General features: G+C 36.7%; 1 protein-coding gene across 1 annotated transcript; it reads left to right on the forward strand.

Moving 5' to 3' along the window:
• Positions 1 to 455: 455 nt before the first annotated feature.
• LOC142345448 (archaemetzincin-2-like) lies at positions 456 to 24,119 on the forward strand. The gene is made up of 4 exons (XM_075397503.1): positions 456 to 733; positions 16,487 to 16,661; positions 17,093 to 17,372; positions 23,649 to 24,119. The coding sequence occupies exons 1-4, from the start codon at positions 466 to 468 to the stop codon at positions 23,961 to 23,963; spliced, it is 1,038 nt and encodes a 345-aa protein (XP_075253618.1). The 5' UTR covers positions 456 to 465; the 3' UTR covers positions 23,964 to 24,119.
• The last annotated feature ends 832 nt before the right edge of the window (positions 24,120 to 24,951 follow it).

Below are 24,951 nucleotides of genomic sequence, written 5' to 3' on the forward strand. Positions count from 1 at the left end.
CGACCAAACTGACCGACTACCCTAAAAGGGAAGAAGCTTTTTCTTAATAGACAGTTTTTTTTACTGGAAGACACAACTGATCGATCAACTCAAAAGACAATGGTTTAATTTTCTCTACAAGAAAACTTATAAAATAGTGACAGGAAAGCAATTTTATTAACAGCAATATACCTAGCGAACTTGCTCGGACGATTTTTTTTGTGGGAAGAACAAAATGGAACATCTGACAAACGTTTACATCAAGTATTTTTATAGTGTGCGACTACAGAAGCATGTGTACATGGAGATTAACACATTTGTACTTAAACTAAAATGGGTGTATTATTATTAAGACCTAAAGGTCAATAAACTGATACTTTTCTAAAATCCTCAATTTTTGACTGCCACACAGGAGTTAAACATAACAATCAAGTTTATCTGACAAGATTATGACGCTGAAGTTAACCGGGAACTCATGTTTTAGGTATGTATGACTACTTTCAAACTGGGAATGAGTCCTCGTTCTCTCAGTTTGAATCTGTCATCTTTAGCATGCTGAAAAGACAACCTGAAAGAACTAATTCTGCCACCTCTACCAACTCTCAGCCGTCGACTTATTTAAATGAAATGGCCAGATTATTCCCGAGGGTCGCAAATCCCCGAGATCTTCCAATGTCGATTAGTGAGAATTACATAGAATGGAGAGGATCAGTGCAGTTAGATTCACTAGCGCAAAGTCTTATGAACCGAAAAGGTTTGTTTAATAGCCGCACAGCGATAGCCTTCTCTTGGTTTTTTTACAATCCAAAGAATTGTATTGGGGCGCTGTCTTTTTTAAGATCTGTTCACACATTTTCATGATATTTGAAGTCAAATCGGAGTAGTGATTTTGGTCACGCCGAAACAGGAAGTGAAGCGAAAAATCGAGTGCTTTTGCGGCGTGAATTTTTTTCGCTCTAATTTAAAAGTAGAGTGAGAAACCGCTGTTTGAACAAAAATTCGCTTTCCCGCTAGTGGTTTTTTGTTCACATGTGGCAGTTTCACTTTGATTTTTACAGTTTTTTCGATTTTTTTTTAATCGGGTTTTTTCTAAATAGTTTTCCCAATCCATTAATAGCTCATTCTAGGCCTAATTTTTTGTGTGAACAAAATTTTCATTTCTCGCTAGTGGTTTTTTGTTCACATGTGGCAATTTCGCTTTGATTTTCTGTTTTTTCGATTTTTTGGATCGGGTTTTTCTCTAAATGGTTTTCCCAATCCACTCATAGTCCGTTCTATGTCTAGTTTTCTGTTTAGTCAAAGAAAATTCTTTGAATTGTACGACAGGACTTGTCCTGCTATGTTTTTTTTTATTTCGTCGTCGCGATTTTTGTTACGACCATATGACGTCACAACCAATTTAAATCTGCTTTTTGTTCTTTCGTTAATGCAATTTCAACTGAATTGCGTGCGTGACGTCATTTTTTGCTCATGGAGCGAGTTTTTTTGTTCATTCGCGTGATTAAATTTTTGGCCACACTTGACTTACCTGACTCTCAAAAATGACTTCCTCACTTTGAATTTGACTTTTAATTACTTTAATTTAAAGAGATAAGGTCAAAAGGGTGTCTGTCTTTCTAAATAGAGGTTATTTGAGAGCAGTTAATAGAGGCAGCAAAAACTTATACAGATTTTTAATCAAAATGAAATATATCAGCCTTCAATGAAAAGACAAATTTTTGTCGAGACTGCAGATCAACGAAGCTATTGCGGCTATTTTTTGGCAATCTGCTAGCTATGTTGTTTTATTTAATTACCCTCCTGTTTCGGTACCGTCCTCTTTCTGTTTCTGATTGGTTAATCGAGCAAGTGCTTTATGTCAATACTTACTTAGTAAATGTCAAGTTACCGCACTATTCGTTTTTGTTGACTTAAGCAAGGAAGATGTTCACGTGGCACTGGATTCCTTGAATATACTGCATTTTAACACAAAGAAACAACTAAGGTTAGTTAGCTAACACATAGTTATGAAATTTAACAATGAAATGACTATATGAAAAAATGTACTTTGTGCACCATATAGGTGCTAATAGCCACACTTGTGGATATGATACAGTTATGTTGGTCGGGTCCATGGATAGCTTAGGGTCATCCCTAACCGTGTGTGAGAGAACCTGTGGTTGCTCAGAGTTTCCCTACCCAAAACCCGGGGGGCGGGTACAGATCCCAATTTGTAGTACAGTCCCAACTTTTTTCAGTTTTGACCTTTTTCGTGTTTTTACAAATTCAGTTGCGCTTGCTGTTGTTTAGCAGTGGCGCCAACATAGCTTGTCGGCGTCAAATATTATGCTGGGGTTGGCACCGAGAGAAAAGGGTATTCTTTGTTACTAAACTAGAAGAAGGCGAGTTGTTTGAAATCGCCTTTCAAATAGCGAATTCAAATCTTGTCTACCCTTTCTTATTCATACAGAAGCTATCTTTTTTTATGAAGTGTAGACACTTTACTACTCCCATAAATTATATGCAGTTTGGAGTTGACTTGCCGCCCCCAAGTTGACTGACTACTTTATAGGGGAGAGGTTTTGCTTAATTGACTGATTTTTATACGGTGAAAGACACAACTGATCGATCAACTCGAAAATACAGGTTTTAAATATTCGCTACAAGCAAACTTATGGAATAGTAACAGGAAAGCAATTTTATGAAGAGCAATATACCTAGGGAACTTGCTCGGTCAAATCTTTGGATGTGGGAAGAACAAAATGGTGAACATCAAGCAACATCTGACATACGTTATCATCAAGTATTTTTAAAGTTTGCGACTACAAAAGCAATGTATATGGAGATAAATATATTTGTAAATTGACTAAACTGGAGTTGGAAATGAATATTTTCCTTGGGCACTACCCTAATTTTTTTTATTAATATTAAGAACTAAATGTCAATAATTTGATACTTTGAATCTTTCATCTTCAGCATGCTGAAAAGACAGTCTGAAAGAACTACTTCTGCCACCTCTACCAACACTCAGCCGTCAAATGTTTATTAGTTGAAATGGACCGATTGTTCTCGAGGGTCGGGAATCCCCAATGGTGATTAGTGAGAATAACATAGAATGAATGAAAAGGATCAGTGCAGTTAGATTCACTAGCGCAAAGTCGCATGAACCGAAAATGTTTATTCCTTTTACTAAACATTTCTTTGTTACTAAACTAGAAGAGGGCAGGTTGTTTGAAATCGCCTTTCAAATGTCGAATTCAAATCATCTTGTCTTCCCTTTCTAATTCATACAGAAGCTATCTTTTTTTTATAAAGTGTAGACACTTTACTACTCTCATAATTTATATGCAGTTTGGAGTTGACTTGCCGCCCCCAAGTTGACTGACTACTTTATAGGGGAGAGGTTTTGCTTAATTGACTGATTTTTATACGGTGAAAGACACAACTGATCGATCAACTCGAAAATACAAGTTTTAAATATTCGCTACAAGCAAATTTATGGAATAGTAACAGGAAAGCAATTTTATGAAGAGCAATATACCTAGGGAACTTGCTCGGTCAAGTCTTTGGATGTGGGAAGAACAAAATGGTGAACATCAAGCAGCATCTGACATACGTTATCATGAAGTATTTTTAAAGTTTGCGACTACAAAAGCAATGTGTATGGAGATGAATATATTTGTAAATTGACTAAACTGGAGTTGGAAATGAATATTTTCCTTGGGCACTACCCTATTTTTTTATTAATATTAAGAACTAAATGTCAATAAATTGATGCGTTGAATTTTTCATCTTCAGCATGCTGAAGAGACAGTCTGAAAGAACTACTTCTGCCACCTCTAACAATACTCAGCCGTCAAATGTTTATTAGTTGAAATGGAGCGATTGTTCTCGAGGGTCGCGAATCCCCAATGGTGATTAGTGAGAATAACATAGAATGAATGAAAAGGATCAGTGCAGTTAGATTCACTAGCGCAAAGTCTCATGAACCGAAAATGTTTATTCATTTTAATTATTAAAAATTAATGAACTGCAATGAATACAAATTGATGAATTTGATCAAACTGATTCAATTGTGTCAATTAAAAAGTATCGCAACTTTGTAGAAGGGAAGTTAAAAGAAGCATAACAACTATATTCAGAGGTCTTTGTAAGGAATTTATATCCTCAGAAGAGATGGAATATCCGCAACTGAAAACTAATGTTTTCAAGTAAATTGTACTCTCGTTTTTTTAGCAGAATGTTCCTTTAAATTCATAAACAATCTGCAAAAATAGTCAATTTAACCGGGGAGTAAAAGTATCGTTTTCATAAAAAGTGTCCACTCTACTGATCTTTTCATTAAGGAGCGTATCTTGCCAGCCGAGTTGTTTATCTCGAAATATAGCTCAATGAAACTTCAAACAGATATAGGACATTAGGGAATATCCGATGGTTTCGAATTGTATACTGGTTGCCTAAAAGTTGGACTGAACGAGAGAGCAAATCAGATTATAAATGGCATTAAAAGACGAAGTGGAGTAACAAAGCTTTAATCCTGGAAGGCCTTCAAAAATAGAACTTTGTTTCCAATCACATAAAAGTGCAATTCTGCAACTGGTGGACTCTATTTAATCATAAAAGCAATGAAAGTTATTTATGTGGTAGAATTCGAATTGCGAAGTTTGTGGGCTACTCTTCATCATAAAAAATTTTCTAATGGCGTTCATGTTGGTTCATTTATTGCTCTAATTTTTAATTGCTCTCAGCAAATTTATAGCAGATATACTAGTGTTTCTGGTGTTTTTCATTCTATTTCTTTTTGTTTGACCGTTTGTCTTTTGTCCTAAAAAATGGGACAATCGGGTGCAGCCCGGAGGGCAGTAATTTTCTTAGTCTTACGGTTCACTGGTTTCTGATTATTAGGTTCACTGATACTGCTTCGGAGGCTTAAATTCATGGCGCAATGAGCAGTCCTAATATTTTCAACCCCGCCCCCCCCCCCAAAAAAAAACGCTTCACCGCCTTCCACCACACCCTCTCGCGACATTCACCCACACCCCTCAAATAATCCAAAGCACCTAGCCTCAATGAGTCGCGCAGTTAGCTACTGAGAAAGCCAAGCCCATCGCCTGTTGCTGAAAGTAGTTTGCCCGACTTTAGTTGATTATTTTGGCTTTTTCCAACTAACTGTCACGTATATTCTTTCATTTCTTGCCTTAGATAATCGCTGAGGACTCAAAAATTGTTTAAATCTCTTAATTTCCCTCATCTACCCCTTCTATACAATCTGAATCTTGCGGATGGAGTAATTTCAAACTTTTATGACACTATTTTCATTTTTCGCGGCAGAACGGACGTAACTCATGGATAGAACCAAATTGTTGAAACTGTAAATACTAAAACAGACCTAACAAGTCCGGTTACGGAAAGATTGCAGAAAGGATATAAATGCTTTGCACAGTACTGTTCTCCGAACACGTCCGCGACTGAAAACTGATACTTTCAAGGCAATTGTACTCTCGTGTTTCTTTAAGCGGAATATTCCTGCAAACTCAAAAAAAAACAATCTGCAAAAATAGGCAATTTAACCGGGGAGTAAGTGTCGTTTTCGACAAAATTTTGTCCACTCTACTCATCTTTTCATTAAGGAGCGTATCTTGCCAGCCGATTTGATTATCTTGGAATTTAGCTGAATGAAACTTCAAACATTTGTAAGAGATTGGAGAATATCCGAAAGTTTCAACATGTTTATTAGTTGCCTAAAAGCTGGACCGAACAAGAGAACAAATCAGATTATAAAAGTAAAAAAAAACGGAGTGGAGTAACAAAGTTTGGATCCTGAAAAGCATTCAAAAATAGAACTTGGTTTCCAATCAAATAAAAGTGCAATTCTGCAACTGGTGGGCTTTTTTTTATCAGTACCTCAAAATTTCAAACTTAATTGCATTGTGTTTAGACTGCGAAAAAGCTTTCGATAAGGTGCCCTTCAGTTTTTTGGCAAATTTATTCTTGAAAGCTATTTTTGTGGCAGAACCCGAATTACGAAGTTCGTGGGTTATTCTTCATCAGCAAAAAATTCTTAATGCCGTTCATGACGGTTCTTGCCTTAGATGTTCGCGGAGGACTCAAATTTTGTTTAACACTCATATCTTTCCTATTATCTACCCCTTCTATACAATTTGAATCTTTCGGATGGAATAATTGCAAATTGTAATGGCACTATCGCTATTTTTCCGCGGCAGAATTGACGTAACTCATGGATAGAACCAAACTGTTGAAAATGTAAATACTAAAAAAGACCTAATAGATCATGTTACGGAAAGATTGAAGAAAGGATATAGACGCTTTTTTTGCAATAGGAAGTATGCAAGATAACTAGGACACGGGTGCTCTATTCTTGGATCTTGCAAAAACTTTCAATTCTATATCTTGTGAAAGCTTTCTGAAGAAGGCTGAGAATTTTAAGACATTTTAAAATGAGTTTTACAAATTTAACACTGCGTAAGATTGGTTGCTGAATTATCAGAGGAAATAGTTGTTTACCAGGATGTTCAATAAGGAACAGTACTAGGACCCCTTACTTTTCAACTGACATTTGTCTACGGTTTTTCTGAAAACTGGAATGTTATAATGACTTTGTTTAGGGTGCGCATGACGGATGACGCTAGTGTTTTGCAAATTTGAAAGCAATGAAAAAATTTCAATTAGAAACGGATAAAATTCTTTAGAATACATAATCAGCTAACTGACAGAGAATCAACTCATATTAAATGCCGATAAAACAGAGTATTGTTCTTTACAGATTATACTAATTCGTTATTAAACCACCTCATGCTTGCTATCTATGAGTTTGTTTCTGCGGAAAATTCTTTCAAACCGAAAAACATCAACCCCTTAAATAGGCAATTTAACTGAGGATTTAAGATGCCATTTTTGACAAAAAGGTGTCCACTCTACTGCTCTCCCCAAGAAGCGTATCTTGCAGCTAAATTTTCATCTCGAAATTCAGCTGAATGAAATTTTAAACAGATATAAGACATCGAGGAACATCCGAAAGATTCAAAATGTGTACTAGCCGGCTGGATAGAACAAGAGCGAAACCCTCGCTTGTCGTTTGAGAGCCTGTCGTTTGCCCGAAGTGAGTTGATTATGTTTCTTATGTTTTTAACGAACTGTCAGGTTTTTCTTCCATCACTTACATTTTCACGGAGGACTTAGCTCTTGTAAAACCCTCCTTTTTGCTTTATGAACTACCCCGTCTTTTCAATTTTGCTCATGCCCCTTCAATAAAGCTAAAGCTAGCCTCACTAAACCTTGGCTAGCTTCTGACGGAGCAAACTGCTCGCCGGTTGTTTCTGAAAATTCGCCCGACATTCCGATTTTTTAGAAAAACAAAACACTACTTGCAAAGCACTACTCTAGCAGGGAAATCTATAGAGTTGTTGTCGAACTGGATAGCAACAGAGCACCGGGGCCGGGATACATCAATGCTTGAGTAGTGACTTCTGGAAGTTATGTTATTGGAACAGATCTTCAGATTCGACAAAGTTTAACGATTGTATTCAAGAGAAAGTTTTCGCAACAACTCTAAAGGATGCACACTTCACATCAATTCACAAAAAGAAGAACTTTCTGTATTAACTAATTACCGTCCTATTTCCGCAATATGAGCCTTTGATTGAACAGAGCTATTCAGCTTACTGTGCTTTTTTTATTGAAAAAGTAATAAGAAATATGATACTTACGACACAGGTGATGTGTTCTTGGATCTTGCAAAACTTGTAATTCCGTTTTATATAAATCTCCCAGAAAAACTGAATTTTTATATCGCAATCGACCATTTTTCTGCCAAAATCTTCTCTCACGAATCAAACACTGCGTAAAACTGGGTACTGAATTATGTGCGAAAATAGCTGTTGAACAGGTTGTTCCACAAGTAACAGTACTTGGACCTCTTACTTTTCAACTGTTAATTTTCATCGGTTTGTCTGAGAAGTGGATTGTGGAAATGACTTTGTTTAGGATGCGCATGACGAGATGACTGTGTGTTTAGCAAATTTGAAAGCAATGAAAATATCTCATTAACAATTGATAAAAAAATTTTAGAATTAACAATCAGATACCTGACAGAATCAACTCACCTTGAATGCCGATTAAACAGAGTTATTATTCTTTACAAATCACACTAATTGTGACGCAGTTTTCTGTTTAATATGAAGCTATTAAACCACCTCATGCTTGCTATCTATGAGTTTGTTTCTGCGGAAAATTCTTTCAAACCGAAAAACATCAACCCCTTAAATAGGCAATTTAACTGAGGATTTAAGATGCCATTTTTGACAAAAAGGTGTCCACTCTACTGCTCTCCCCAAGAAGCGTATCTTGCAGCTAAATTTTCATCTCGAATTTCAGCTGAATGAAATTTTAAACAGATATAAGACATCGAGGAACATCAGAAGGATTCAAAATGTGTACTAGCCGGCTGGATAGAACAAGAGCGAAACCCTCGCTTGTCGTTTGAGAGCCTGTCGTTTGCCCGAAGTGAGTTGATTATGTTTCTTATGTTTTTAACGAACTGTCAGGTTTTTCTTCCATCACTTACATTTTCACGGAGGACTTAGCTCTTGTAAACCCTCCTTTTTTTCTTATGAACTAACCCGTCTGTTCAATTTTGCTCATGCCCCTTCAATAAAGCTAAAGCTAGCCTCACTAAACCTTGGCTAGCTTCTGACCGAGCAAACTGCTCGCCGGTTGTTTCCGAAAATTCGCCCGACATTCCGATTTTTTAGAAAAACAATTTGCAAAGCACTACTCTAGCACTTCCGCAAAGATCGAGCCTAACCCGCAGAGATCGAGCCTAATAGAGGCCAGGTTGTTCCATTGTACGTTGAAAGAAAGAGGAACATTTGGAATATTTCCAGTTAAGACCTTTAACTTTGAGGGAAATCTATAGAGTTGTTGTCGAACTGGATAGCAACAGAGCACCGGGGCCGGGATACATCAATGCTTGAGTAGTGACTTCTGGAAGTTATGTTATTGGAACAGATCTTCAGATTCGACAAAGTTTAACGATTGTATTCAAGAGAAAGTTTTCGCAACAACTCTAAAGGATGCACACTTCACATCAATTCACAAAAAGAAGAACTTTCTGTATTAACTAATTACCGTCCTATTTCCGCAAAATGAGCCTTTGATTGAACAGAGCTATTCAGCTTACTGTGCTTTTTTTTATTGAAAAAGTAATAAGAAATATGATACTTACGACACAGGTGATGTGTTCTTGGATCTTGCAAAACTTGTAATTCCGTTTTATATAAATCTCCCAGAAAAACTGAATTTTTATATCGCAATCGACCATTTTTCTGCCAAAATCTTCTCTCACGAATCAAACACTGCGTAAAACTGGGTACTGAATTATGTGCGAAAATAGCTGTTGAACAGGTTGTTCCACAAGTAACAGTACTTGGACCTCTTACTTTTCAACTGTTAATTGTCATCGGTTTGTCTGAGAAGTGGATTGTGGAAATGACTTTGTTTAGGATGCGCATGACGAGATGACTGTGTGTTTAGCAAATTTGAAAGCAATGAAAATATCTCATTAACAATTGATAAAAAAATTTTAGAATTAACAATCAGATACCTGACAGAATCAACTCACCTTGAATGCCGATTAAACAGAGTTATTATTCTTTACAAATCACACTAATTGTGACGCAGTTTTCTGTTTAATATGAAGCTATTAAACCACCTCATGCTTGCTATCTATGAGTTTGTTTCTGCGGAAAATTCTTTCAAACCGAAAAACATCAACCCCTTAAATAGGCAATTTAACTGAGGATTTAAGATGCCATTTTTGACAAAAAGGTGTCCACTCTACTGCTCTCCCCAAGAAGCGTATCTTGCAGCTAAATTTTCATCTCGAATTTCAGCTGAATGAAATTTTAAACAGATATAAGACATCGAGGAACATCCGAAGGATTCAAAATGTGTACTAGCCGGCTGGATAGAACAAGAGCGAAACCCTCGCTTGTCGTTTGAGAGCCTGTCGTTTGCCCGAAGTGAGTTGATTATGTTTCTTATGTTTTTAACGAACTGTCAGGTTTTTCTTCCATCACTTACATTTTCACGGAGGACTTAGCTCTTGTAAACCCTCCTTTTTTTCTTATGAACTAACCCGTCTGTTCAATTTTGCTCATGCCCCTTCAATAAAGCTAAAGCTAGCCTCACTAAACCTTGGCTAGCTTCTGACCGAGCAAACTGCTCGCCGGTTGTTTCCGAAAATTCGCCCGACATTCCGATTTTTTAGAAAAACAATTTGCAAAGCACTACTCTAGCACTTCCGCAAAGATCGAGCCTAACCCGCAGAGATCGAGCCTAATAGAGGCCAGGTTGTTCCATTGTACGTTGAAAGAAAGAGGAACATTTGGAATATTTCCAGTTAAGACCTTTAACTTTGAGGGAAATCTATAGAGTTGTTGTCGAACTGGATAGCAACAGAGCACCGGGGCCGGGATACATCAATGCTTGAGTAGTGACTTCTGGAAGTTATGTTATTGGAACAGATCTTCAGATTCGACAAAGTTTAACGATTGTATTCAAGAGAAAGTTTTCGCAACAACTCTAAAGGATGCACACTTCACATCAATTCACAAAAAGAAGAACTTTCTGTATTAACTAATTACCGTCCTATTTCCGCAATATGAGCCTTTGATTGAACAGAGCTATTCAGCTTACTGTGCTTTTTTTTATTGAAAAAGTAATAAGAAATATGATACTTACGACACAGGTGATGTGTTCTTGGATCTTGCAAAACTTGTAATTCCGTTTTATATAAATCTCCCAGAAAAACTGAATTTTTATATCGCAATCGACCATTTTTCTGCCAAAATCTTCTCTCACGAATCAAACACTGCGTAAAACTGGGTACTGAATTATGTGCGAAAATAGCTGTTGAACAGGTTGTTCCACAAGTAACAGTACTTGGACCTCTTACTTTTCAACTGTTAATTGTCATCGGTTTGTCTGAGAAGTGGATTGTGGAAATGACTTTGTTTAGGATGCGCATGACGAGATGACTGTGTGTTTAGCAAATTTGAAAGCAATGAAAATATCTCATTAACAATTGATAAAAAAATTTTAGAATTAACAATCAGATACCTGACAGAATCAACTCACCTTGAATGCCGATTAAACAGAGTTATTATTCTTTACAAATTATACTAATTGTGACGCAGTTTTGTTTTGAATATGAAGTTATTAAACCACCTCATGCTTGCTATCTATGAGTTTTTTCTGCGGAATATTCCTTCAAGCCGAACAACGTCAAGTTCATAAATGAGCAGTTTAACTGGGGAGTAAACGTGCCACTTTTGACAAAAAGTACACTCCACTGATCTCTTCAAGGAGAGTATATTGCGGTCAAGTTTTTATATCGAAATTTAGCTAAATGAAATTTTTAACAGAAACATCCGAAAGTTTCAAAATGTTTAGTAGCCGCCAAAAAGCTGGACAGAACAAGAGAACAAATCAAAATTTTATAAAGTGAACAATAACGAAGTGGAGAGACAAATCTTTGATCCTTAGAAGCGTTCAAAAATGCAACGTGGTTTTCAATCAAATAAAAGTCCAATTCTTTAACTGGTGGACTTTATTTTCATAAGTCGTCGAAATTTCAAAACATCTGTTCAAACTTAATTGCATTGTATTTAGATTGCAAAAAACTTCCGGCAGTCTAAATACAATGCAAAAGCAATGAAAAAATTTCATCAAAAACTGATAAAATATTTTAGGAATACATAATCAGATAACTGACAGAGAATCAACTCACAATAAATGCCGATAAAACAGAGTATCGTTCTTTACAGATCATACTAATTCGTTATCAATCCACCTCATGCTTGCTATCTATGAGTTTGTTTCTGCGGAATATTCCTTCAAGCCGAACAACGTCAAGTTCATAAATGAGCAGTTTAACTGGGGAGTAAACGTGCCACTTTTGACAAAAAGTACACTCCACTGATCTCTTCAAGGAGAGTATATTGCGGTCAAGTTTTTATATCGAAATTTAGCTAAATGAAATTTTTAACAGAAACATCCGAAAGTTTCAAAATGTTTAGTAGCCGCCAAAAAGCTGGACAGAACAAGAGAACAAATCAAAATTTTATAAAGTGAACAATAACGAAGTGGAGAGACAAATCTTTGATCCTTAGAAGCGTTCAAAAATGCAACGTGGTTTTCAATCAAATAAAAGTCCAATTCTTTAACTGGTGGACTTTAATTTCATAAGTCGTCGAAATTTCAAAACATCTGTTCAAACTTAATTGCATTGTATTTAGATTGCAAAAAGCTTCCGGCAGTCTAAATACAATGCAAAAGCAATGAAAAAATTTCATCAAAAACTGATAAAATATTTTAGGAATACATAATCAGATAACTGACAGAGAATCAACTCACAATAAATGCCGATAAAAAAGAGTATCGTTCTTTACAGATCATACTAATTCGTTATTAAACCCCCTCATGCTTGCTATCTATAAGTTTGTTTCTGCGGAATATTCTTTCAAACCGAAAAACATCAACCCCTTAAGTAAGCAATTTAACTGAGGTTTTAAGATGCCATTTTTGACAAAAAGGTGTCCACTCTACTGATCTCCCCAAGAAGCGTATCTTGCAGCCAAATTTTCATCTCGAAATTCAGCTGAATGAAATTTTAAACAGAGTTAAGACATCGAGGAACATCCTAAAGATTCAAAGTGTGTACTAGCCGGCTAAGAAGTGGATAGAACAAGAGCGAACCTTCGCCTGTCGTTTGAGAGCAGTTTGCCGGAAGTGAGTTGATGATTTTTCTAATGTATGTTTTTAACGAACTGTTAGGTTTTTTCTTCCATCACTTTCATTTTCACGGAGGACTTAGCTCTTGTAAACCCTCCTTTTTTTCTTATGAACTAACCCGTCTGTTCAATTTCACTCATGCCCCTTTCAATAAAGCTAAAGCTAGTCTCACTAAACCATGGCTAGCTTCTGACGAAGCAAACGGCTCGACGGTCGTATGAGAGCAATTTGCCCGCCCGACTTTAGTCCAATTTTTAAAAAAAATGCAAAGCACTGTTCCTCGAGCACTTCCGCAAAGACCAAGCCTAACCCGCAGAGATCGATCCTAATAGAGGCCAGGTTTTTCCATTTTACCTCGAAAGGAGAACATTTGGAATTTTTCCAAGAGAAAGTTTTCCCAACGATTTTAAAAGATGCAAACTTCTCATCAATTCATAAAAAGGAGCGCTTTCTGTATTAACTAATTACCGTCCTATTTCCGTAACACCAACTTTTGCAAAAGTTTTAGGAACAGTTTTACTCAATCGGTTAGTAGAGTATCTTGAAAAATATGAGCCTTTGATTGAACAGAGCAATTCGGCTTACTGTGCTTCTTTTAATTGAAAAAATACAGAATATGGTAGCTACGGCGCAGGTGATGTCTTCTTGGATCTTGAGAAAACTTCCACTTCCATTTTACACAGTCTCCCAAAAAAGCTGAAATTTTCAATCTCGCAATCGACCATTTTTCTTCCAAAATCTCTCACGAATCAAACACTGCGGAAAATTCGGCACAGAATTGTCTGAGAAAATAGCTGTTGACGCTGATGTTCCACAAGGAACAGTGCTAGGACCTTTTACTTTTCGACTCTTATTTGTCATCCGTTTGTCTGAAAAGTGGATTGTCAAAATGACTTTGTTTAAGGTGCGCATGACCGATGACTGTGTGTTCTGCAAATTTGAAAGCAATGAAAATATTTCATAAAAAATTGATTAAATTTTTACCTGACAGAATCACCTTGAATGCCGATTAAACAATTTTTATTCTTTACAAATCATACTAACTGAGATCCAGTTTTCTTTTGAATATGAAGTTATTAAACCACCTCATGCTTGCTATCTATGAGTTTGTTTCTGCGGAATATTCCTTCAAGCCGAACAACGTCAAGTGCATAAATGAGCAGTTTAACTGGGGAGTAAACTTGCCACTTTGGACAAAAAGTACACTCCACTGATCTCTTCAAGGAGCGTATATTGCAGCCAAATTTTTATATCGAAATTTAGCTTATTGAAATTTTAAACAGATATGACATTGAGAAACATCCGAAAGCTTCAAATTGTTTTGTAGCCGCCTAAAAGCGGGACAGAACTAGAGAACAAATCAAATTATTAGAAAGTGAACAATAACGAAGTGGAGAAACAAATCTCTGATCCTTAGATGCGTGCAGAATTGTAACGTGGTTTCCAATCAAATAAAAGTCCAATTCTTCTGTTCAAACCTAATTGCATTGTATTTAGACTGCAAAAAAGCTTTCGAAAAGGTGCCCTTCAGATTTTTGGTAATTTTACTCTTGAAAGTTATTTAGATGGTAGAACTGATTTTTAACTGCTCTCGCAAAATTGGTAGGATTTATATTAGTGTTGCTAGTGTTTATTCCTTCTATTTTTCATATGATTGTTTTGTCTGACCGTTTGACTTTTTGTCCTAACAAGTGGGACAAACAGGTAAAGTCCGAAGGCAGTATTTTCTCTGTCTTTTGGTTCATTGGTTTCTAAGTATGGGATTCAAAGAGACTATTTGAGAGCCATAAGTTCATGGTGCATAGAGAGGCATAAGTTCATGTTGACAAGAGCGGTTCTAAGAGTTAACGCCCACCCACACCCTAAAAAACACCTGACCGCCGTCCACTCCACCCCTCGCACCATTCGACCACAATCCAAAGCAGCTGGCCTCGCTTAGTCGCAGATAGCTACTGATGAAGCCAACGCCTCGCCTGTCGTTTGAGAGCAGTTTGCCCTTTTTTCGATTATGTTTTGTACTGTTTTTAACGAATTGCCACGTATTTTTTTTTCGATTGCTTGCCTTGCATGTTCTCGGAGGACTTGAAACTTGCTCAACCGTCTTATTTTCCCTATGATCTACCCAATCATTACAGTTGAAATCTTGCCAACGGAATAATTGCAAATTGTATTGACAATTTGTTTATTGTGTGGCAGAACGGACGTTACTGATGGTTAGAACCAAATTGTTGAAGGTGTAAATCTTAAAAACAAGTCATTTTGCGGAAAGATTGAAGAAGCATCTGGATGCTTTTTTAGTTTGCAAGGCAGTTTTCCTCGAGCGGTCGCAAAGATGGAGCCCAACCTGCATAAATCGATGATTTTTTTGTTTCGATGAACGGGCTATTTGCGTATTCTGACAATCTTAGAGTCAATTGTTCTCCCAATTTATGAAACCGAATTCAGTTAGTATGATCTCAAGTCACCACAGTTCTGCTTTAGCGCAGCTGAAGTGGCGAATTTGTTTCATCGACACAGTCTTATATCCGGGTCTGGTTAAAAAATTGAGCTAGCAGTAAAAACAACTTTTCAAGTTTAAAACAAAAACTACGATTTTAATCATGTATGGGTTATGACTTGAACTGATTAGACAACGATTAGGTCTGCTCACTGAAAACAGAAGTTTGCACTCAGCTGGTTTGTCAGTTGCTTTCAGCTGGCTCAGTCAGCTGACTTGCTCAATCAGTTTCAGTCACACTAATGCGAAGAAACGCTATAATGTTGATAGCAAGAAGTGCAGACCTGTGAGCTAGTAGCAACCAGGCGTATCCAAAGTTGACTATCAAATTGAAAACCCGATTGTGTAGATTTCACTATTCCAATTGAAAACCCGATTGTGTTGAAACCACTTTTCCAATTGAAAACCCGATTTTGTGGGTTTTGATTCACATAAATCAACGAGAGCGACGAGGGGCCAATAATCTGAGACTTGCTGTGATTCAAAACTTGGATTATGGACCTAATAACATGACAATGAGCTAATAAAGTCGACTAAGATTATCTTACCAAGCCGTATATTAATTGAGATTTTACCTTTGGAAGAAAACTCTTTATATTGGCTCTTGTGTTAATTGTACGTACATAATTGTTTTGTAGAGGTTTTGGTGTGCTTATCGGGCGATAAAGTCGTTCGTTCTCCCTCTCTCAGCACAGTTTTTGAAAGCAACTGTAGGCAATTTGTGTGAACTGCTTGACTGATTAATCTAATGATCTCGTAGTTTCTAAAACAAGATTTTGTTAAAAAATTTGGATTAAAATTCAATTCAGATCCAGATGAGGATTCAATTCCAATTTTTACAGTAGATTAAAGTCGAGCTTTTGTTTCGATGCTTTGGAAAGTGTTCTGTCACTTTTATCTTTGCGTGCAGTGTTAATTTGATATCAGTCCCCATCGATGTTGAAGGGGATCGATCGCGACAGTTTTCTGTTAATCTACAATGTGTGGTTAAAATTTTTTAAGTGTTAATTAACATATCGACTAATGAATCTCTTATTACTGGCTTCTTGGCAAATTGTCTTCTTTTGCCATCACGTTGTTTTTCCAGATACACAAAGTAAGCTTTTGCAAAACCAGTGGCAATAAATTGTAGAAATTTTTTTTCGCTGAAAAATTGATCCTTTCATTATTGAGGTAGAAATTGATTAAGTCAAGACGTTGGCAATTATTTCGTTTCAGTGCCAGTGAAGAACAGGTTGATTGGACTGTTGCCCCTGGGACCCTTTCCTCCATCAATTGACATTAAACACCTCATGTCTCTAATTGGTGGGTGGATGTCATGCTTCTTCATGGGCTACAGAGTCCACTCTCTTCCCCAGATCACTGTCAAACAGTTTCCCCATATGATTACCAGGCAAGCGTCTATTATTATAAACAGCATTACAACCTGCAGCAGCTATCGTAAATTTAGCAGCCTGAATCTATTCAAGTTACGAGACTGAGGGAAAAATGAACCCCTGTATCAATATATAAGGTCAATTTCGTGTACATAATCGAGCAAATTGGCTCGAAATTGCGGGGGATAAGTTTTTGGGGTCTCTTTTCCTAATAATAAGAACAGATAAAACATTTGCCCATTTTTGCTGCTTTGGCATTACTCGTTGCACTGCAGATGTAAATATCTGGTTTCCGCAATCCTGTAAATTTTGGCCATCATTGGCAAATTATCTCTCCGTGACTAACCTTCGTTAGAGTCGATTACCTCTGCAGGAATTTCATTAAAGTGGTTACCTCTGCAGGAAAACAGCACCAAGGTTCTCTTACTTGAAACAAGTCTCTCTTCAGGTACCACAATCGTACCAAGAAGTTCCAGATCCTCTCAACCAGTCTCATCAAACTGGCCGTGCAGTACGTGAGTGAGCGGGAGCCAAAGTACCAATGCCTCATAGTCGTATCCTGGCACGACCTCTACCCAGAGGAGAAGATGAACTTTGAACTGGGCCAGGGCAGTTCTCTCTACAGATGTGCAGTCATGAGTTTTGGCAGATTCGAGCCATCTAGCTTCCAGGCAGGGCAATCAGACCTTCAACACTTGACCACCAAAATTATTTGGCAGTTCCTAAAGGTAGTAATCATTCGTTTAAATACAATTTACAGCTTATTCAAATTGTGCTGATCGTTAAAACAAATGCACCAATTAATTTACCTGATACTCATTTGTAACTCTCGTTGGGAGCTCACTGAGAATTTTTAAGAACTCCAGATTGTAGGATGACAAAGTTCAAGAAATTTTTTTTAAACGTCGAAGTCTGAATTTCAGACTTCGACGTTGGCAGAGCAATTCTTTGACATGGATGTAGTTCATTTTTAAGAACTGAGAGCGTCCTCTCTCTTTGGTGGCTGCGACAGATAAAAATGCTCAGCGAAGTTGAAGTTAATTTTTTAAATTGCTTGCAAACAAAGTTAGTAGCAATTATATTAGCCCTGTTGGTCTTTCTATGCGTTTTTCGTTTGACCCATTTGAGTTTGCGTCTTCAAAAACGGGATAAACAGGTAACGCCCAGCAGGCATTAAGTGGTCTTAGAGCCTTTCAGCTCACTAGTCTCCAGGTATGCGATTCACAGAAAGTTACACACTGTTTTGGAAATTAAACTTATGATGTGAAGGGCGGTTCTTAAAGGTTAACAAACATCATCCCCCGCACTTCACCCCCCCCCCCCCCCAATCCCCACCCCTGCACATCGTTCAGGCCTTAAGGGCCCCGTGCAACCAAAGACTCCCCTCCCACCGTCTCTCCCCCACTGTTGCCGCCATCAGCCTCCCTCCCCCGCTGCTCTCACCTCACGCCACTTCAATTAAGAGAAAGCTAGGCTCAATAAACCGTAGCTAGCTACTGCCGAAGCCAACTACTCGCCGATCGTTTGAGAGCAATTCGCCCGATGTTAGTTGGCTAATTTTGTCAAATTTTTTCCGAAAGTATTATTCAATTTTTGAATTTAATGGAAATCAAATTTCAAGGGTTAGTTTTCACGGCGAAGCAGTAGGAGCCGTAGTTTTAGGACAGACAAAAATTTTGATAATGTTTTAAAGTAGAGTGAGTTTTCCGGGAAACGTCCATTTTTTGTTAGTTTGAGGTCTATTTTTCGTTTTGTCATATTTCAATTGTTCAAGTTTTTTGCGACCAATTGATCGCTTTGAAAGCTCAAAGCAACCATTTTTTTCAGCTGTTGAGTGAATTCTGTCGCTTAGCAACCTAAGTATTGTTCTGCTTTATTTTGAGTCTGTTTTTTGCCAGTGATTTGATATGGTTCTATTCGTACATCCCTTACGGCACTCAAAAATGATTTTAATTGGCTTTTTCGAATCCCAAGGTAAAAAATACCAGGTATTTTCCAGTAATCTATTGGATATAATTATGGTTTTTGTTTTTCAGAAAATGGCCGAAAAGATGAATACTGACTGTAACGTTGACAAATATCTTTGTCTATTTAGATCTGTGTCGAAAAATTAATTAAACAACTGGAGGTTGAACATTTGGGTTTGCTCCCTTTTGAATAAGAGTGTTTTTTAAAGTATCTTTTTTGTGATTCGCCAGTTTGATGTCTTTGATTCTTTTTTGTGGTTCTTCGTGCGTTGATATTTCGACCAATCAAAACAGGATAACGTGGGAAAAACCGAGAACATTAAGTTGCTGAGCAGCTTCCCGTAAGCTCAACTAAATTCTAAGTGTATTGTTCACCGAAGCTGCTGACAAACGTTTGAAGAGGTTTGGACGAATCCTCCCTTTTTTCTTCGTACGCTGAGGCTAACCTCCCTAAGCTTAAGGTAGCTACTACCAGAGGCAACACCTCGTCAGTTGTTTGAAAGCAATTTGTCCGTTAATCAATTATGCTCTTCAAAATTTGGCTGTGCTCTTTAACTGTTGGTCTTTTCCGTTTATTTTGAGAATAGAATGGGGGCAATATTGTTGTGAATAATGTTTCTTCGTTCAATCTGAAAGCTGAGCTCAAGCGCTTCCCGGTTATTGCAAAATTGAAAGCTTGTACGGGCCACCAGCGTTATCCTTTTTTTGTATTTGTAACATATTATTATATACAGTACATTCGGTAAAATGCAACATTTCGATCATTTGCATGGAAGAGTGTTACTCTCAATTAATTTTCATTAAGGAACGATTTTTGAAGTTATCTTAGAATAAAGACATAAGTTATTATAGCAGGACTTGTTTGTTATATAAGGGAAAGCTTAAGTCCAATATTCTTAATCTTTTAAATATTAGCTGCGTTGTCCCTAATGTTTTAAGTTTGGTTTATGTCCACACAAAATTTCATCGTACAGCTCAGTTGAGCGCTATATCGTGAGATATATTTTTGCCTTCATTTGCTGTTCTGTTTTGTTTTCGTTTGGGCATCAGCTTAAAGATGTTCATAACAACTTTTAAAGTGCTCTCGAACGCTAATTTGAAGCAGTTATTGTAGTCGTGTCTTTTGCTTGACCGTTTTGATTTTTCGATTGACTTTTTCGTCTTTGCCTTTTGGGTTTTGCGTGATTTCAAGTGTTCTTTTATTTAATAGCCGCCCTCATCTTCTTAGCCGGCTATTATAGCGCTCCTATTTTTTACAATTGAAAGAATTTGAATTGTATTGGGGCGCTGTCTTTTTTTTAAGATCTGTTCACACATTTTCATGATTTTTGAAGTCAAATTGGAGTAGTGATTTTGGTCACGCCGAAACAGGAAATGGAGCGAAAAAGCGAGTGGTTTTGCGGCGTGAATTTTTTTCGCTCTAATTTTAAAGTAGAGTGCGAAAATGGTGTTTGAACAAAAATTCGGATTCTCGGTAGTGGTTTTTTGTTCACATGCGGCAATTTCACTCTGATTTTTACTGTTTTTTCGAATTTTTGGATCGGATTTTTTTCTAAATGGTTTTCCTAATCCATTCACAGCTCATTCTACGCCTAGTTTTTTGTTTGAATTAAATTTTCATTTCTCGCTAGTGGTTTTTTTATTCACATGCGGCACTTTGACATTGTTTTTTTGTTTTTTTTTCTTATTTTTTGATCTGATTTTTTTAAAATAGTTTTCTCAATTCACTCATAGTCCATTCTAGGTCTAGTTTTTCTGTTTAGTCAATGAAAATTCTTTGAATTGTACGTCAGGACTTGTCCTGCTATGTTTTTTTACTTCGTCGAATAAAAAAATGTTTTACCTCATTTTGCCGCTTTTTCAACATTTTGCGTGATATCTTTTTGACTTCTCTAGGCTAGTTTCTCTCTTCTCTCATTCTGCTAAAAGTGATTTTGAACATCGGTTGTTCAGCAAAGAAATTCAAAATGAACAGAGTCGGCATAAAAAATAGAAGTCAGAAGTAGAAACGGGATAAACCCATAAGCCCAATTTTAAATGCCCGCTATTTGAACGTCGTTCCTATAAGTCCTAGTTACCATCTCTATTGCTTATTGGTATTGATAGTAGCCCCTGTAGCCTCTCTCTAAGAAACAGAAGTACGTTATGTTAAACTACGAAATGCCATCAAAATAAATAGGACTTAAAAAATGTTTTTGTACAAAAATCTTTTTTTTTTCAATATCTATTCTTTCAATCCCAATTATGCTTATTGGAATCAACGGCGGCCATTTTCCGGCAATCTGCCGGGTATGTTCTTTATTTTAAGTAGTTGAGCTCTATTGGTAACAGCTGACAGGTAAAATTTAAATGAAAAGTGCGCCAAAATTGGTTTCATTTAATTACTTCAAATCATGATAGCGGTCTATGACCTTTAATGATGAGGTCGTTTGATGCCCCATAGTAAACTCATTTCCCCCCACCAACCGCCGACTAATGCACTTAACAACAGAATCGAGTCCCAACGAGACATTCAATAGCAATTCTTTCGACGCCATTTGGTTGTTTTTTCCATGTGAAAAATAACTATCTATAATTCACATGTTTAAACCTTCTTTATTGTATGTGTTAAATAATTGTTCTGGAACGAAGTTTGAACTAATTATTGTAAACGTGTTGGTCTGTTTTATGTAATTTTTTTGTTGACCGTTTTGACTTTTCGAGTTACTTTTGACCTGTGATTTTGTTTTGCGTGATCTAATTTTCCCATTCACGGGTGTCAGCAGCTGAACTCAAATGGCGGCACTTTGCTACTAAAAGTGCACTAAGATTGGTGTTTTTACTGAATTTTAGTAGGCATTATAGTGGTATATAATAACCTCCATTGACCGTCATTTGCAGCCCCTAGTGAATTTAGACCCGCTTCCCCCAGTGTAGCAGGCTGTAATAGATTCGAGCTCCCACTAATCGTGCGAGAGAAATTGTTCAGAACTTCTTCGGTTATAATTAATAGCCGCCCTCAGCCTCTCAACGGCTATTATTTAGGCACTCTCCTTTTTCTACAATCCAAAGTATTTGGGTTCTATTGGTGCTCTGTCTTTTTTTTGTAAGATGTTCTTACATATTTTCCATGGCTTTGGTTTTTCAAAACGGGACAAATAGGTAAAGCCCAGTGGGCATTAAATTTCATTAGATGCCAATAGCTGGAGTTACTAGTCTTCCATGTGCCTAGAGTAGTGGAGCTGATGGGAAGGTCTTATTGATGGTTAGAAGATCATTTTAAAGAGTTTTTGAGCTCAAAATAGTGCAATTTTTTCACTTTTTTGTCATTTGTCGAGTTTTTGTTTGGTCAGTTAGTAAGTTGTAATTGACTTTTTGTAAGTTGTGTTCTGTTACTGCTGACATAAACACGCATACGTTTTGCTTATTTAGTCAGTTTTTTTAATAGCCGCACAGCGATAGCTGGGGCTAGTTTTGGCCTTCTCTTGGTTTTTTTTCGTCAAGATTTTTGTTACGATCATATGACGTCACAATCACTTCAAATCTGCTTTTTGTTCATTCCGTTATGCAATTTCAACTGAATTGCGTGTGTGATGGCATGTTTCATTCTTATTGGAGCGAGTTTTTTTTGTTCATTTGCGTTAATAAGTTTTTGGTCACGCGTGACTTACCTCGCTCTCAAAAATGACTTCCTTACTCTGAAATTGACTTTTGTTTACTTTAATTCAAGAAGAGGTAAGGTCAAGTGAGTGCGTGTCACTCTAAATGAAAGTTATTGGAGAGCAGCTAATAGAAGCAGCAATAACTTATAGAGATTTGTAATCAAAATATAACATCCCAGAATTTGACAAAAAGAAATTTCTCTTTTGTCTGTTTCTGTTACTATCTTTTTGAGACTGCAGATCTACGAAGCTATTGCGGCTATTTTCTGGCAATCTACCACCTACGTTTAAAGATTTTTGAAAGTTTTTGTCATTTTTGATTTTCAGCACCAGAAAACCCACTCTAGGATTCGGTAATAAAATACTTCATAGTTCCTAGGGGCAATGGCATGGTTTTCCACATTTAAATAAAACTAATTTTTCGATTTTTTTAAAAAAAACTTGAATTGTTCAAATTTTTTGTTAATTTTGTTCTGGGATTATCCATCTGTATGGGCCAGTGAAACGTTTTTAGGCTTGAAATTGGGTTACTGGATGGTTTCTAATGTCCGTGAAGTGGTTCTCAAGATATTAATATCACGAATTTTAGCAATATTTCAATAAAATTTGCAATTGTTAAAATTTTTTGAAATATTTTTTGATCATTTTCTGTTTTTATCGATGTTTAACGCCCAATGAAACTTTTCTAGGTCTTGCAGATGGGTTACTGAACAGATTAGGGAGACCAAAATATGGCTTTGAAGTTATTAATTTTGCAAAATTTAGAAACTTGCAAAAAGTTTTGCCATTATCTTAAGTGGCCAATAAACTTCTTTCAAGGCTTTTGTGTGGCTAATGGGTATACTTAATTGGATGAAATTTGGCTTTAAGGGTAAAAAGATTCAAGAGTTTTAGCAATGATTGTTTAGATTGTTTTTTTTTATTTTATTTTTTCAACTTTTGAGATTTTCATTCAGTTCTTTGGATTGTATTTCAGCATTTGTCCTGCTATGTTTTTTTCATTCCCTTCACCTTTTGATCACATTTTTTGTTGTACATAAGTCACGATGTTCATGTGATTGCTAGCTTATATTAGTATTAATCTTAATAGCTTTCAGTTTAGCAGCTAAATTAAGCGTAGTTTTAGAATGTAACTGAAACTGTACACCGAATCACGACAGTTTTTGAAATATAGGAAAAAATTTTCTCAATTTCTATCTTATGTTTTTTTTATGTGCGTCAAACGCGTCAGTGTCGGCTATTTTCCTGCAATTTTCTGGATGTTCTTTGTTTGCTTTCAAATAATGTTTGTAGCAATTTTATGTCAATTGAAGTTTAAATTTTCGTCTTCGAAGAAGTGAGTTTTTTAGTATCAAACATTCCGTTAGATTTGCTTATATTAATTTGGGCTCTGTAGGTGTCTGCGCATGAGGTGTGTCACGTGTTTGGGATGAAGCACTGCAGCACATTCCACTGCCTAATGAATGGAAGTGTCTCCATCCAACAGGCCATGGACCAGCCCCTCCTGCTGTGTCCCTCCTGCCTCAGGAAACTCAAACACTTCACCAAAGTCAACCTAGAACACTGGCTGGTCGGAGTCAGAATATTTCTACTGTCTGTGTTGAACACCTACCCAGACTTCGACCGTGTAGCACAATGTGTCACCTGGCTGGACCAGATTTTGGAGCTGTGCCAGAAAATTGAAGCACCGTCTTCCAAAAGCCAGAATTGAACTTGGGATTGGGCGGAACTGTCATAATGAAATTGAACAACATAAAACTGATAGCGTAGCTTATTTAATTTTAATACTTTTGGTGCTAATAGTGATTAGCGTTTTGCATCATTTGAAAAATCGATTACTGATTTATGAATTAGAAAAACTTGATTACTTTCTTTTCTCAAGCCTGTTAAGGCAGACGATATGTTCTTTTTTATAGCTGCGAAGCAGTAAGCTGAGCGTAGCTATATTGCGGTGCTCTTGGTTTTTTTTACAATTCAAAGAATTTGAATTGTATTGGGGCGCTGTCTATTTTTAAGATCTGTTCACACATTTTCATGATTTTTGAAGTCAAATTGGAGTAGTGATTTTGGTCACGCCGGAACAGGAAATGGAGCGAAAAAGCGAGTGGTTTTGCGGCGTAAATTTTTTTCGCTCTAATTTTAAAGTAGAGTGCGAAAATGGTGTTTGAACAAAATTTCGGTTTCTCGGTAGTGGTTTTTTCACATGCGGCAATTTCACTCTGATTTTTACTGTTTTTTCGATTTTTTGGATCGGATTTTTTTCTAAATGGTTTTCCCAATCAGTTCACAGCTCATTCTAGGCCTAGTTTTTTGTTTGAATTAAATTTTCATTTCTCGCTAGTGGTTCTTTTGTTCACATGCGTCATTTTGACATTGTTTTTTTTTTATTTTTTGATCTGATTTTTTTAAAATGGTTTTCTCAATTCACTCATAGTCCATTCTAGGTCTAGTTTTTCTGTTTAGTCAATAAAAATTCTTTGAATTGTACGTCAGGACTTGTCCTGCTATGTTTTTTTGTTTCGTCGTCTGACGCTCTTTTTTCGTTTTACATTTGTTCACACAGCAAAGCTGAAAAAGTCAAATTTTCTGAATGACTTCTTCCCCTCACTAACGGCATTTGCGCGCGTGACGTCAAATTTGAATTTGCTTAAGGTCAAAGGAACTCATATGTGCAGTAAAGGTCCCTAATAAGAGGCTTC

This window comes from Convolutriloba macropyga, chromosome 9, assembly GCF_964194025.1.
Source record: "Convolutriloba macropyga chromosome 9, txConMacr16.3, whole genome shotgun sequence".
In the NCBI taxonomy this organism is placed as follows: domain Eukaryota; kingdom Metazoa; phylum Xenacoelomorpha; order Acoela; family Convolutidae; genus Convolutriloba; species Convolutriloba macropyga.

What these genes read in the sequence shown, in the direction of transcription:
- LOC142345448 (XM_075397503.1), top strand. Translation starts at nt 466, where the DNA reads ATGTATGACTACTTTCAAACTGGGAATGAGTCCTCGTTCTCTCAGTTT. An exon ending in AAGTCTTATGAACCGAAAAG is followed by an intron (nt 734 to 16,486) that starts GTTTGTTTAATA and finishes ATTTCGTTTCAG; the next exon opens with TGCCAGTGAAGAACAGGTTG. An exon ending in TTATTTGGCAGTTCCTAAAG is followed by an intron (nt 17,373 to 23,648) that starts GTAGTAATCATT and finishes TGGGCTCTGTAG; the next exon opens with GTGTCTGCGCATGAGGTGTG.